The 14,967-nt window shown below is 40.2% G+C and overlaps 1 protein-coding gene across 4 annotated transcripts in view; it reads left to right on the plus strand.

Moving 5' to 3' along the window:
* Nucleotides 1-14,631, plus strand: part of MITF (microphthalmia-associated transcription factor) — a 51,504-nt gene extending 36,873 nt beyond the window's left edge. For 2 of the 4 annotated variants that reach the window (XM_009074264.1, XM_009074266.1), the window contains 5 exons: nucleotides 4,965-5,082; nucleotides 8,229-8,285; nucleotides 9,338-9,413; nucleotides 10,500-10,647; nucleotides 12,862-13,263. In XM_009074264.1, coding sequence (XP_009072512.1) covers nucleotides 4,965-5,082; nucleotides 8,229-8,285; nucleotides 9,338-9,413; nucleotides 10,500-10,647; nucleotides 12,862-13,263 — 801 coding nt within the window. Of the gene's footprint in view, nucleotides 1-4,964; nucleotides 5,083-8,228; nucleotides 8,286-9,337; nucleotides 9,414-10,499; nucleotides 10,648-12,861 lie in introns of all 4 variants that reach the window. The other 2 variants (XM_009074265.1, XM_009074267.1) reach the window with 2 other exon arrangements.
* The last annotated feature ends 336 nt before the right edge of the window (nucleotides 14,632-14,967 follow it).

Genomic DNA, 14,967 nt, shown 5'->3' on the forward strand with positions numbered 1-14,967 from the left:
CAGGAACACAGAGGTGAGGAAGATGCAGAGCAAGGGAAGGCACAGGTTACCTCCGAGTGGCTGTTTTGGTTTGGTTCACATTGCTTTGAGCATTAATATAATCATACTTGTGGCATAATCTGATTTTGATCTTCTGTGGAGGGTAGCTCCAGTGAATTTTTTGCCTTAGGCTTAAGTGCTGTTAGATCTGGCTGAGTAGATGTCTGCCAGTGCTGGCGTCTGTTTCTTTTTTATCTAGTGCCAAAATTTACAGCTTACCACATAGCACTGATTTTGTAGCATAGGTTTACATTTGCTGACAGTATTCGTCTGATGTCATGTTAACCTAGTCCTGTGCTCCCACAGATTCCCACAGCCCGCTCAGAGACATGGTGCATGACGCAGGAAGCGGCCCACCAGCTTCCCTTTCTAAATAGTGCCCTTTGAGCACAGGGAGAAATAGCTCAGAGTCCTGCCAGAGAGAATAAATTTTCTCTTAATCTAAGATGACTTGGAAAGTGCAGCTGTCCTGGAATTTGAGAGAAAAACTCCAAAACCTGTGAAAAAGATATATTTCAAGTCTATGTTTTATTTTTTTTTCAGCAAGAGATGAGGTTCTTCTGGAGTTCTGTCTCTAAATTCCTTTGGATTAGGACCCATTACATTAGAAGGGATTTGGATATCTTTGTGCTCTCCTTCCTTTCTCATTTCACAGGGACCCCAGCAGTGGCTCTTTGCTTCCAGGCAAGGACAGAATGGTCATCTCCACTCTTTTGTTGCAAGGAGTCCATGTAGTCAATGTTTAGGGTAGTCTGCATCCTTCCTGCTTGCTGCTAGACAAGAAGCCTTGGAAAGATTGGCTGATCCACATTTACTATGGAATTCCAGAGTTTGCTCCCTGTGTGTGGTGAAGTCTGAAAAATAAGGACATGAAACGGTAGAATTAAGATTTCTTTAGTAATACATTTAAATTTCTGGAAGCATAAAGCATATTTCAATCTGAGTTAACCTGATACCAATCCTGAAGAGATAGAAATCGACCCATGTTTCCCAACACAATTGGTTTGGGGAAAAAAATTAACCTACTGTAACAGACACTTTTCTTCTGGAACAAGGTTTAGCTCTTAAAACACACAACATTTTACTAATAAGGAATTAATGTCTATAGACTGAGCTAAGTAGAGGTGGGAGAAACGAAGAGAGGAAATGGTCTCTAAAGAGAGGCAACCTATAAATAGCTGTGCTGAGACTACGACAAAGGCTGCTGTTGTTCCATACCCAACAAAGAACAAAAGGACCAGTTTGTTACAGTTGGTAACAGTACTTAATTGATAACCAAAATCAGAGATTTCTCTGCAGAGCAAGCTCAGGGAAGTTTCCAAGTACCTTGAGTTGAAAACTGCTCGTTGCAATCAACTGCTCGTGGAAGTGTTTGTAAACTTTGGTATTGGGTCACAAGTTGGCTTTGCTCCTGTGGTGGAAGGTGTAACAAAATGATCCCTAGTGTGGAGAAAGGGTTTTCTGAGTAGATACAACCTGGTAATTGATTTGCCAAGTACTGTGTAAAGTATTTTTGTATACCAAGTGGAGATTACAACTAATTCATCCGACTAATCAATTCTAGCCTGAACCTCACATGGAAAGCTGTGTCAGTACGTGCAGCTCCACTTCTAAATGTGTCTTTCCTTTGGAACTTAAACTCCAGAAGTAGAGAGAAATCTTATTTCAGGGACTGTCGCTGAGCGTGTGCCTGTAGATATGGGAACAACACAATACATTGTAGGCTGCACGAGCTGGGGAACAGAACAGAACCCATTCCAGTGTGTACTGATACCTTAGAAACAGCCTTGTTGATCACACAGCTGATGTCTCAGTGATTTTAGACAGAATGTGGGTGCTTGTTTTGTTGGAGTAGTGGAGGAGAAATGAAAGCCTCAGACTCCCATGAATGTACACTATGATGAATCTGCAGTAATAATTACCATATTTGAAATTTCTGTTATATAAAAGCTGTTATTTAAAAAAAAAAAAAAAAGCAGATGCAAAGTGATGGGAGGGCTGGAATTTATTTTACTTGGTTTGTTTGTGCAACTTGTGAAGCCAAGGCCTTGAAATATGAAATCTCACCAGTCAAGGCATTTTAGACCTTGCTATTTCAATGAAGAAAACCTATAAGCCACTTTTCCTTCATTTACTTTTTGGAAGAGTAAAGATGGGTGATCTGAGTGATTCTGTGTTTAAATTTCTTCATAGCCAGAAATAGCTAAGAAAGCATTAAGAAAAACGTATTCAGATGGAAAACATGCTAGAAATTGGATAAGACAGGGAAGGAGCCTCCTTAGCACCAGAAAATTCCATGGTTTTCCCAAAGTTTTGAGACTCCATCTTTGCTATGTCTGTGGGAGTTTTGACACTTTCCCATCTCCTTGTACTTGGGGATAGTGATGAAAGCTTCAACTGTCTCAGAGCTGAAATATTTGAAAACAATGTGTCATTTTTTCCAGTTTCTTCCAGGAGGAAGCCTTTGAAATAAATGCTCAGGTGTCTCTGCAATGGGCACATTTATAAACTCCTTTTTGTTTGTTTGTTTGTGGGATTTTTGCCCAATGTCAGCCTAGTGGCTACTTTTGTGTCTTGACAGCACTGACTTGTCCATCTCAAACCAATGTGCTCAGCATGGGGCTACTCTCCCCTTTCAAGTTTCTGTAACTCTGCATTAATTATTGGTTTTACCAATCATTGGGTTTACTTTAGCCAACTGATTTTATTCCTCTGGGAACTGCTATATAATTGTGAAAAGAGGATGTGCCTTGATTTTAATTTTCCTTTAGCTGCAGGTATTTTAGCCAAGTGAGATGACCAGGAGTGTTGCATGCACTTGGTTTTCATTTGAAAGGAGTAGTATAAAGCTAGTCCCAAAGATGTGACTTGCAGCTATCCTTGAAGAACCCTCTCAGTGGATTTTTCTGAGTGTGGACCGTACATGTAGTCACACTGGTAGGAAAAAGTTACAGCTGAAGCTTAGGAGCTCAGATGCTGGGAAAAGCAGACAAAGAAAGAAGCCAATCAGTCTCTTTGCTTATGGATCACTGATTTAAGTGGAGACTGTTGGCATTTACCCCTGATGTAAATTTCCCTGATAAGCATTCCTGTGTACATGTAAATCTGCCACATTTAGCAACAATGCTATCTCTTCATCTTCCTGTCCCTTCATCTTCCTTCAGTCAGCTCCTGCTGCATCAGCAGCTCTTGTGCTTGGGTGTTGCACAGCTCTTGGTTGGGTTCCTCTGGTGCTTGCAGCTTCTGGAGGACTTCACTGTGCACATTCAGCAGCTGCTGCCAGTTACTGTTTGTCTCAGGGTGATTCCTTATGCAGGCCCTGTTTATTTACACAGAAATCTGGCAAAAAAAAGAATCACAAGCTTGTTGTAACAAGCAGGGTCCATCTTGCAGGAAGGAAAGCAGCTTTGTGACTTTGGCTGGTCTCTACATTTCATTACAACCTGCCTGTTTTACCCAGGCCTTGAGATGCTGGTTTCTAGATTTCTGAAAAAAACCAAAAAACTTTTTTTTTATTCCCTAAAATTCCTAATTAGACTTCACATGTCTGGTTCTGAACTTCAAGTCCTTGGGCTACAAACAAGGTCTTTGTGCTCTCCCCATGCTTAGGAGCATGAATAGAACGAGCACATCCAAGTCAGAAGGGTGTGTGACGCTATTGCTGTGTCATGGATATATTTGGGGGGCCAAAAGAGACAAGGGTCAGCCTTGTAGAGCAGTGAGAATGAGTGGTCACCCTGACATGAGTGTGAGTAGATCATAACTAGGGCAGCTGTGACCTTAGTTGTGATATTATAGATGTTCCTTTTTTTCTTCTAAGGCTGAATCTATGTGAGAATTCTGTTAGATTTATTCCTCTGTCACTTAGAGTGAATCTGAGGTCTTCAGTTTTGTTGCTGGCCACTGTCTGTTGAAGACAAGCATGGCCTTGAGCTGGTGGTACTTTACATATCAATTTCTATTTCATCTGTTTCCTTATGGCAGAGAAATGTTCTTAGGTCTCAGACTGACTAGGACCATCAGTAGGAGTTTAATAGTCCATGCTGTGACTCACTGCATTGTATTCACCAGCATTATTTACATGGGTGTAGAGTTAATACTTACTCTAATCTCTGCAGGATCAGTGTCTTGGAGGGATTGCTTTTCTTTGCAGTAAGGATGATAATAAGTATTGCCACTCAGATAAGATATCAAAGTGTTTTATACCTGTCTTTGCAAAAACAAATAAGAGATGGGTAAAATAATCCACTCAGGATAAATGTAAGCTGCTTTAAATACCTTTCAATTTAAAGGGATAGCTTTGGTAGGCCTTGTTGGAATAGTGTCCTATATCTGTAATAAATCTCCTTGCTTAAACATACCTAAATAAGCATAGCAGAGTGAAAAAGTCATTGAGGAAACTTAATGTAAAAATAATCTTCCTCCTACTGCGTGTTCTTGTTATGTAAGGCGAAAAACAAAGTAAACTGAAATGTTTTCTGTGTAGGTAGCTTTCAAATCACATGAAAAATGTGATTAATTAATACAGTTCTTCCTCAGGCATGTGACAACTTGCAAAGTACTTTCACTCATATCCCTGGAAAAAGGGGACCTTCTGTAGGCTCCTTCAGATGTTTTGAGTCAGAGAAATGTTGGAGGTACAGATGTAATAATTTCAGTGAAAAACGAGGAGAAACAATATTGTCAGCATGTTACCTCTTCTGTGTATTCTGTCTGCATATATTTGAGGAGAGGGGACTGAATTTTCCCAGGGCAGGTGTTTTATTCCTCATGCCTGTGCATAACTGTGGATTTTGCTGGCTGCACACTCTGTTTGCACATGGAAAAGAGCACAGATTCCTTAGCCGATCCTGACTCTGTTCTTTTCTACCAAGGCATTCATAAGGGCAAACCAAATGATGCTTTTCCTTGTTTATCTTTTCCAGTTGCCTGTGTCTGGCAATTTGATTGACCTTTATGGCAACCAAAGCATGCCTCCTCCAGGACTAAACATCAGCAACTCATGTCCAGCTAACCTGCCTAATATAAAAAGGGAGCTCACAGGTAAATATGTCAAAAATACCACCTTGGAGTAATAGTGTAATTGTTTGGAATTCAGGTGATATTGGGCATAATTTCTGAGAAAGAATGTGTTGAGTAGTTACTTTTTGCTTTACAGACCGTTTTTTAGCAGATGTATTAGCCTGCCATGTAGTTGTGTTTGTGTGTGTTCACTGTCACAAGTTAAGATGGAGTCCCTAGTTGTTTTGGTCACACCTGCACATTGAAAGCATTGTGTCCCTGGAAGCTTCCATGCATTTCTTCCAGATCTATTTACTACTTTGGGCTTATTGTTTGCTCCATCAACATCAAACTTTAACAGCTTCACATCTGGAGTCTCTGTGGGATTCATGTTGAGAAATGCTCCATATTGAGCCTTAAACCCAGTGAGGGAGGGCAGTAATGAACAAATAACCTGTTATAAAATGAAATCTGGACACAAAAATCCTATAAAATGTTAAATTAGGCATTCAAGAGGGATTGGAACTCGATGATCTTTAAGGTCCTTTCCTGCCTAAGCCGTTCTATGATTCTGTGAATATAGATCTCTAAATTAAGATGAAAATGAAGTATTAAATTTCTTGTTATGCCAGTTCCTCCAGCAGTGCTGTGAATAAGCTGCTGGAGGTAAGGGGGGCTCTAAAAGCCTCTCTCTCAAGCACACACATACAGAAACAAGATAGTTTGAAGCAAGTAATAAGTTTTGTATTCTCAAGCATGGTTTATTTTTGCTTCACTTGAACAGATAGATAGAACCACACAGAGTAAAGTATGCAGGCTGAGATTGTCAGCAGGCTGAACAAATGGACATCCATTCTAGAACCAATGGCAAAATCATCTGAATACCCTGAAATGGCTCTTCTTAAGCCCAACAGGGAGTCAGGCTGTATGCAGTAGGGTAGAGGCCTAGTTTCTTGTCTGTCATCTTTCTGGGTTTCTGTTGTGAGAACTCACAGGCTGACTCAGTTGCAAAGCAGGTTCTGGGCAGGAATTAGTTTAAGTAGAGCAGTTTTAATGGGCCGGGAGTCTCCTTCTTAGGAGGAAATGCCACATCTCTGAGCCAGCAGATATTTGCATTTATGTGACTGCACAGAATTTGAGCTCAGCACCAAATGAAGACACACAAAGTGCACTGTGATTTGTGGCTGCTAGAAAAAGCAAAGCTTTGTACACCAAGGGAACTGTGTAAGAGGAAGGTGGGAGGGGATGAGAACTACTCCAGGTCCTCCATTACAGACAGTTTCATTGCCCCAGGTACAAAAAGTTAAAGGGGCTGTAGGCTGAACATCCAACTTGGATGTGCAGGCTGGTGGATTTGCTGCAGGTGGTCAGGCAAAGCAGGTTAAAAAAGAGGGGAAAATAGCAAGTGAAGTGGTCTTATGGAAGACCTCAACACATCAGAACAGACCTGAAGTAAGTTCAGTGTCTATATGCTGCACTCATTTGTACACAGAATCAATTTAGATGAGTGCTTTTTCTGCTCAGAATACATTCTGGCTGATTGCATTTTCTTTGGGGGAAGTTCAGGAGTTAAATTCAAATTTCACAGCCATCACTTTGACCCTGATCTGGCCAAGCCTTTGTGCAGCAAGCACTATTGGTGGTGCTTTCTGTTGGAGCTAAGCTGGAGAGAGCTTGCAGTCTTTAAATACTTCATGTGTCAAACCTTTCTTTATCCTGCTGTATAAATACCAAAACTATGAAGAACCACCCCCCAAACTGTGATCCCAGCATCTGATGATGGTGATGGTTGTGAGTTCTCAGCTGTAGTTACTGAAACATTTAATGGGAATTCAGCTCTCCTAGGAATGTGGTTTCTGTTGATTTTGGCCTCACAAACCTCCTATCTGTTTAATAAGGCAATGTCAGATTAAGCTCAAATTTCATGAAGACATGCAATGATCTTCCAAGCTTTTTTGGGGGATCCTTGGTGAGCTTAGCATAGAAAAGGATATGTCCTGTGATACTGCATGAAATATTGGGATAACTCTGTATTCTAAGCAGTGAAGTAAGCTTCCAGCACTCCAAAGAAAACCCTTAGCACCTGTTTGAATTGGATGGGACATAATCCACGTTCCTTAAAAATAAAATAAAATAATACAGCAAAGAAACTTGCTGGAGACAGTGAGTGTTTCCATGATGGAATGTGTGATAATCGATGATACACTCATTCCTCCTCACTGACTTACTGTGCAACTCCACAGTGCTTGCTGGTTTGGGGAATTTAAATGAAACAGGGTGAGGATTAATGACCTCACCTTCTAAAAAACTAAAAAGTGGTAGCGCAAACATGAGTATCCTTAAAATTGCTTGAGAAATGTCAGCTCAAATGAGAACTGAAAATAACAGATGTAGTTATGCTGTTGCCCCTACTGTTGCAGGCTGAAGTTAATAATTGTGCAATTATTATAGAATGTAATGGCAATAATAATGTAATAATAAATGTGTGAAGCAAGCTTAAGAGTTCTGAGTTGAGGAGTCAAGTTCTGTGCAGCACAACTGTCTTTACTTTTCTTTTTGTCTTTTTCTGAAGCAAAGACCTTTGTTTTCCAACTTTACCACCAATAAAGGTGTTGAATTTTTCATCTCCTTTTCATGTAATGAGAACAGTTAGCATAGCTGGAAAATAGAGTCCTTTTAATAGATCACTTAAGTTATCCCTGGAGTGTTGTGGTGATGTGTATGCACGTGCCAGAGAAGGACATAGCCTTCATTCCAGTGAGCAGAGCCTGTGACTCCATCCTGCTTCACATCCTGGGAAGGTAGCAATGCCCTAAGCATCTTGTTCCTCTGGTTTAGCTCCCGTGGGATATGTATGTAAATGTAGGAGAAGGTATGTTGGATTTCAGCAGTTTGTTGTCCTCAGATACCTTGCTGAGTCAGGGCCTCCGTGGGAAACATTCTCAGCATGGAAGTCACTCTGGGAAGTGTGGGAAGAGATGCTCCCCAGGTGCAGAGGTGAAGCTCAATACCAGTGTTGTGTTTTGGCATTCCCAGGCCCTTCTTGCTCGTTGGAATGGACAAATAATTGGTGTGACAAATATCAATCAGCCTTCCTGTGCAGTTATTTCACAGGCTGAAACGTTGTTTTTGAATGATTTTAATTCTAATTACTTCATTCACATGCACAGCATGTATTTTTCCTACAGAGTCGGAAGCGAGAGCGTTGGCTAAGGAGAGGCAAAAGAAAGACAATCACAACTTGAGTAAGTTTTGGTTCTTCACAATTTGCACCAATTCTGGGAATGATTTGAGGTGTTAAGTGATTGAATGCTGATGATTCAAAGCTGTATGTGTATATTATGTATACATACACATGCTCTAGATATACACAATATATACTATTTATGGACACTAGCAATATATAGTACCAGTTTGTTGTATTATGCCCATAGATAAAGATCTCAAATTATTGTGAAGCGTGTCCTGGAATCTATTGAATTTTAAATTCTAGTTTTCAATAAGCCAAGTGAACGAGTGGTTGCTGTCAGTGGAATTTCTGGGAGCAGCATGTGATCCAATTGCTTTTTTCAGATGCACATTGCACAGTTTTGATTTTTGTGTTTTAATTTAGGGTTTTTTTTAATGAGATAAGTGGTCAATTTGTCACTTTAAACAACAGTATGTATCCTCAGTGTGGCAATCTTATCGATTTCATTTTTGAAGTGAATTCGTATTTTCAAGTTGGAAAAAAAGCCTTTTGAAATAATGAGCATCTTACGACTTAAAGGATCCTTAAGTTGTCCTTTTGTACTTTCTTACTAGAAAAAAAAGGCACTGTTTCGTGCCTTGAGCTACTCATAAGCTTTTTCCATAGTATGACAAGTTAATGCAGGAAAATTGGTGTTTAAATTTGACTTTTGGATCCTCAGTGTTGCCTCTGGAAGAGATTTTTTAAAAGTCTGTGCCTTTTGTCTTTTTTTTGGAATTTCCTTGAGCATCTAAATTTTTGTCTCTGCATTTGTCTGTGATGCTTTTCCCTAGAAGAGGTTTTCTTCTCATTTGAGTCCTGTGCTCCAGTCCTGAGTTTCAGAGTCTCAGTTTAACTGTGCCACTTCAGCAGTCCCAAAATACACAGTGTAGACAGAACTTCTGTCTTAGTGTGTCTGTGTGTAGGAGAGCAAAATAAATTATCACTGGATTTTAACCTTTAAGACGAACTTTTGAAAGGTGCCTAGAGAAATCTTTGATGAAACACTTTGCATGTTGTAATTAATTGTGAATATTGCTTCTAACATCTGTGCTGTTTTTCCTAAAGTTGAACGAAGAAGAAGATTTAATATTAATGATCGTATAAAAGAACTAGGCACTTTGATACCCAAGTCAAATGACCCGTAAGTATAACGTGCCCTGGGAGGCTGTGGGAGGGAGGGAGGGAGTAAAAGAAAATAATCCTAGAGGAGAATAAGAATTTACCAAAAAAAATTTAATTAAGATCCAGTGTTTTGTCATTGCTCTTCACTCCATGAGTGTAGAAATGTTTGAAGGTTCCGTTCTACTTTTTTGAAGGTTGTTTTGAGGTTTATTTTTTCCCCTTTTGGAACTTGCTTATGTTTATGTTAATTTGATGATTTTTGTCACAAGTTTGGGGCTGATGCTGGGAGAGACTGGCTGCCTGACCAGGGGCAGAGCTGTCAGGATGGGAAACCTTAGTCTGCTCTCGCTGCTTAGCTGCTTGTATTGCTAAATGATTCTTCTAATTAATTAGATGCCATAGCTTGACAAGACAGAACCAGTCCCTCTTTCAGTGAAAATGGAGGGCAGTTCATCTGGGAAGCATCACATACCCCTTCCCTCCAAGAAACAAAAAAAGAAGAAAAATAGATTATAGCTGTGTATTTGTTCACTGATAGTTTCCCAGTGTTTGTTGTCATTTCCCAGATGTTCTTTAGATAATTTAACAATCATTTTACTGCTATTAGCTTGTCTGCACTTTCCCAGTGCTGATTCAATGGTAAGGAAACCCTCCTTTCTCTAGAGTTTGAAATTTTCACTTAAAACTAAATCGATGCCCTGTGATTCTTTTGGGGAGAGTTGCCAGTAGGAATGGAGCAACTCTAAGAAGCTCTTCAGCTTCCTCCAAGTCCAGCAGGACAATATTGCTCAGTATCACCCTCAGGGATCAGGTGGATCTTTGCTCTGGCAGTCTGCAGGAAGATTTATTTTGTTTATTTAAAGAAAGTAAGATGATATGGAGGAGAAAACGATGCAACAGCTTCTCTCTCTGAAGCAAATGTACTTCCCAAGAGCTGTGCTCCGGCCCCCTCTAGTGCTCTTCAAACGCTTTCTGTATCCCTCAGCTTGGAATAGATAGCTGGATGTTTTGTCTGTGTGAGGTGTAAGCAGAACTACAGATAGGAAGGTAACAACTATGAAACAAAACCTCTCTGAGAGCCTTAACTTTTGTGTTGATTCCCAAGGGATATGCGCTGGAATAAGGGAACGATTCTGAAAGCATCGGTGGATTATATCCGCAAGCTGCAGAGGGAGCAGCAGCGCACGAAGGAGCTGGAGAACAGGCAGAAGAAGTTGGAACATGCCAACAGGCACCTGCTGCTCAGAATACAGGTTTGCTGATTTAAAAAAAAAAAAGCTGCAAAGGCTCTTGGCGTTGTGTGTGACTGCAAATAGAATCATAGAATCAACCAGGTTGGAAGAGACCTCAAAGATCATCGAGTCCAATGATCCAAATAGTGGTGGCTGAAGCTTGTTTGTAAGGATGTGGGTTAGAAGGAATCAGGATTTTAATTAATGGTGGCCAGTGCTGAGATGTCTGCACAGATTTTTCCAGAAAAAGCCAAGGCTGCATTAGTTTAAAAAAGAAAAAGTAATATAAGATTTTAACACTCTAGTAAATGCACTTACGGGTGGTTTATTTCTGTTCTACCGTGGCCAACATAGTTGCAAACCATACCATTTAAAAGATTTATATGGTAATATATTTTTCTGGGTGCCAGGCCTAAGGAATTGGGACTTTGAGTGTCATCTATTTTGTTGATAGTCCTGAAATTCAGTTCAGCTGTTGGGAGTCATCCCTGCTCCTAGAAGTCTGTAGGACTGTACCACAGTTCTCAGCACTGAAAAGCAGTAGGTGGCATGAATATGTTTTCTCCGTGGGTTGTTGCCTTGTTAGATTCACCCAGGTTCCCAATGTTCTGTACTACACAGAGATTTAAGGGTGAGAACTCCACTTTTCTAATTAATTCCTTTGCTTCACCTCAAGCTGGATAGGAAACCTTAACCTTGCAGCCTACACAGCTTCTGTTGTTGCCTCTGTTCTCCAGGTGGGCAAATATAGCTGGATATCCACCCCTCTTCATAAATGGGTAATTAAAGAAGTGTGTCTAGAATTGGGTGTAAGAACACATAGCACAGAGCCAGTGTTGTCCCAGATATCCTCATGGTACTGCTCACCTGCAGTGCAGACAGCTGGACTCTGCATGCAGCTGCAGTGTGCCAGGAGACCCCTGCACCCCAGCCTGGCTAATCCACCAAGGAGATAATGAAGCTACAAATACCTGAGAGTCAGATGTGGAAGTAAACAGCTTTAAAACAGAACAGGCTAGGTTGAGCTTCAGTGCAGTTTTCATGCTTGGTTGAGCAATCTGCTTGCTAGAGTGAGATGATGAAAACACAACCCTTCTCCAGAGCAACATCAAGCAGTGGTGTTTCAAAGCTAAGTGGGATCACTTTTTTAAGCATCTTTCATCTTTGCATTATCCATCTGCTCTGGCTTCTTCAATCAAAATAACATAAACCCAGACCCTTGAATAATGGGCAATATATCTGGCAGCAAATAACCTCAAGTGTGTGTTTTCCCTTTTTGTGTTGATTCTGATTAAGCACAGAATAAGGAACTCCTGATTTTGGCAGGTTAGCTGATGGAAGAAGTGCTTCCTCATTCCTCCTCCTGCCTTGATCTTGCAGTGTGCCACTAGAAACTTGTTGTCTTAGGTCAGAAATGGAAAAAAGGGCTGTTAATCAACCTCAGTGACAGGAATACCCAGAAACAGCACAATCACAACAGTGATTGTCATTGTCTAATATAATGCGTAAGTAGAAGCAAAATGTCTCTTTTACTGATGTATTTGTGAAAGGACATTTAAGTGAGTTCTTCTATTATCTGTCTTCAGACAAGTGTGTCTGTATGACTAAATGTGAAGGTGGGATTTAAACTTCCCATGGAGAATTGAAGAAGTCTGGCTGCATGTGAAGTTTAAAGCCTTCCTGTGACTTACCCATGATTTTGCAGTGCAGGAATAGTGTTGCTCAGTTTTGGTTGACTTCTTCCAGTCTTGTAGAATGAGACACGTCCCTTCCCGTGTCTCAGCAGGAGTTGACAAGGTTCTTATAGACCTGTTATGCCTTCACATATGACTTTTTTTTAAAAAGTACTAAGCATATGCTTCTGCTATTTCTTTTTTTGCCCCTGCTTTTAAATGCTTTCCTCACCCTACCTGGTGCCAAACTTGCTTATTCTGGCACTGGTTTGGGAACAGGCCTGAGGGCAGTGTGTCTGTGCTCCAGGGTTTTGGCACTGGTATAGGTTCTGAGGAGGAGTGTGAAGGAGCTGTGTGGGATGGTGTTCACCCACCTCTTCAAGAGACTGATGTTCAGGTGAAAATCTGCAGGACTGGAGTGGGCAAAGTACAAGCACTTGTCACTATGGCAGAGGGAGGAAATGTGTACAGGAGGAGGAGACTGTAAGTTGCAAGGTGAGCGTGAGATGACAGATTTTGCTTTCAGATTTTCTTTTAATTTGTCCTTTATCCTCCTTCACAGGAACTTGAGATGCAAGCTCGGGCACATGGACTGTCCCTTGTCCCATCTACAGGCCTTTGCTCCCCAGATATGGTCAACAGGGTCATCAAACAAGAGCCTGTGCTGGACAACTGCAGCCAAGACATGATGCCACACCACACAGACCTGTCTTGCACCACCACCCTCGACCTCACTGATGGCACCATCACCTTCAGTGACAACCTCGGAAACGTGACTGAACCAACTGGCACTTACAGTGTTCCTGCAAAAATGGGATCCAAACTGGAAGATATCTTGATGGACGATACCCTCTCCCCCGTTGGAGTAACTGACCCACTCCTTTCCTCTGTGTCTCCTGGGGCGTCGAAGACGAGTAGCAGGCGGAGCAGCGTGAGCATGGAGGACACCGATCATGCTTGTTAGCATATACTTGGCACATCTTTCATAAACTGCTTTGGTTCTTGATCAGTAGATGAAATAATTTACCTTTTGTAGAATTTTTTTGATTTTTTTTTTTTTTCCCCTCGTGCTTCATCAGTGTGCGTGCGTGTGTGTGTGTACATATTATATATATAGGATTTTTTTTAGAATTTTTGTGAAGAAACTTGTATATTCTATTTTAAAACTACCAATGCCTCCAAAATATTGTACAGCATATGTACAGTATCTGTGAACTGGATTCGCCAAGAACTTTTGAACTGGTCAAATCTACTCAAAGCAATAGAATTACAGATGAAGAGTCTGTTTCTACTTGGGGAGGGGAGGGAGAGGGCAATCGTAGGATTGTAAATGCAACCTATTTACCTGGAAACAAAATGTAAAGTTAAAGAATGTAAAGAAACAAAAAAAAAAAAAAAAAAAAAAGAAAAAAAAAGTCCAATTTGTAATTGTATTAATTGAATAGTGCTGCCTTAAAGATACAGTGTCCCTCAGATGTTGGTCTTACATGACAAGTGTTTAGGGGAAAAAAATCCCCACCCTACTCCACTCGGAATACAAACAAAAACCAAGTGTTAAGACATCTTGATTGTGCTGATTGTGATACAAAATGCTGTTGCTGAAACTGCAGGAAGATGTGAGTGTCTCAGAGTGTTGTTTAATTTTCCTCTGAGCTGATTGGGGTTTTCCTTTTGATCACGGTTCGAGTTTTTCCTCTTAGGTTTTCATTTTGTTTAGTGGCACACATCGATGGCTTTGCCAACAGCAAAACCAAGCAGGAACGCTGTAAGTTGGGATACACTCTTTGGACAAAAAAAAAAAAAAAGATGCATTTTATCAGCTGGGCACATTATGTTGTACATATCTAATTGGCTTTATTTTTTTTTTTTTAAATTGCATTGTACAGTTTCTTTTGATTTGCATGGATTCCTTAGTTACCCTCGACTTCTTTTTTTTTTCTGTTTTAAATTTATTTGTATTTCATTTGTAAGATTTTTTGCCTCTTAATATTGCAACAATTTTTTGACATTTTTAAAACTCATTGGAAGTTTTCTGCGTTCTTTGTAAACACTTGAAAGGAAGCTTTTATGCAGGGTTCTGTGTTTTAAGAGAGATTTTGAGAATATTTTGTATATTACAGTCTCACTTTGAAAATGTTTTTAAACGCATTTAAGGTAGAGTAAAAATTTAGATTAGGTAATAAAACAACTCTGTAGAGAAACTGAACTTACATATTTATTTTTAGTGATACAGAAAAAAAAAAAAAAGTAGTAATATGCTTGGAAACATAACTATGTAGTTACTATACCCGTTAGAGCAATTTGTGTTCTATTTCAGCACTGGGGCTGACATAAGAGAAAAAAAAAACAACAAAAAAAAAAAAGAGTAAATTACTGTATCTGCAAATAACTGTTACTTGATAACAATGTTATTAATTTTTAACATGCAACCATGTTGTAAAAGTAGTTGGGTGCATTATCTACTCAAGTGTAGTCCTATGCAATAACGGTAGTTTTCCTTGTATTATATCCAGCCTAGGTGTTTCTCGGAGGTGACATGTGGTGTTCCGAGCGAGACGGAGGGGATGGATTTCTCCATGGCAGCCTACAGCTGACTCGAGGGCGGCAGGCAGGCGTAGCTCGTTCAGAATGAAGTGCCTTAAACTCTAGTTGTAGTCTTCCTCGACTA

This window comes from Acanthisitta chloris, unplaced genomic scaffold, assembly GCF_000695815.1.
Source record: "Acanthisitta chloris isolate BGI_N310 unplaced genomic scaffold, ASM69581v1 scaffold125, whole genome shotgun sequence".
Taxonomy (NCBI): domain Eukaryota; kingdom Metazoa; phylum Chordata; class Aves; order Passeriformes; family Acanthisittidae; genus Acanthisitta; species Acanthisitta chloris.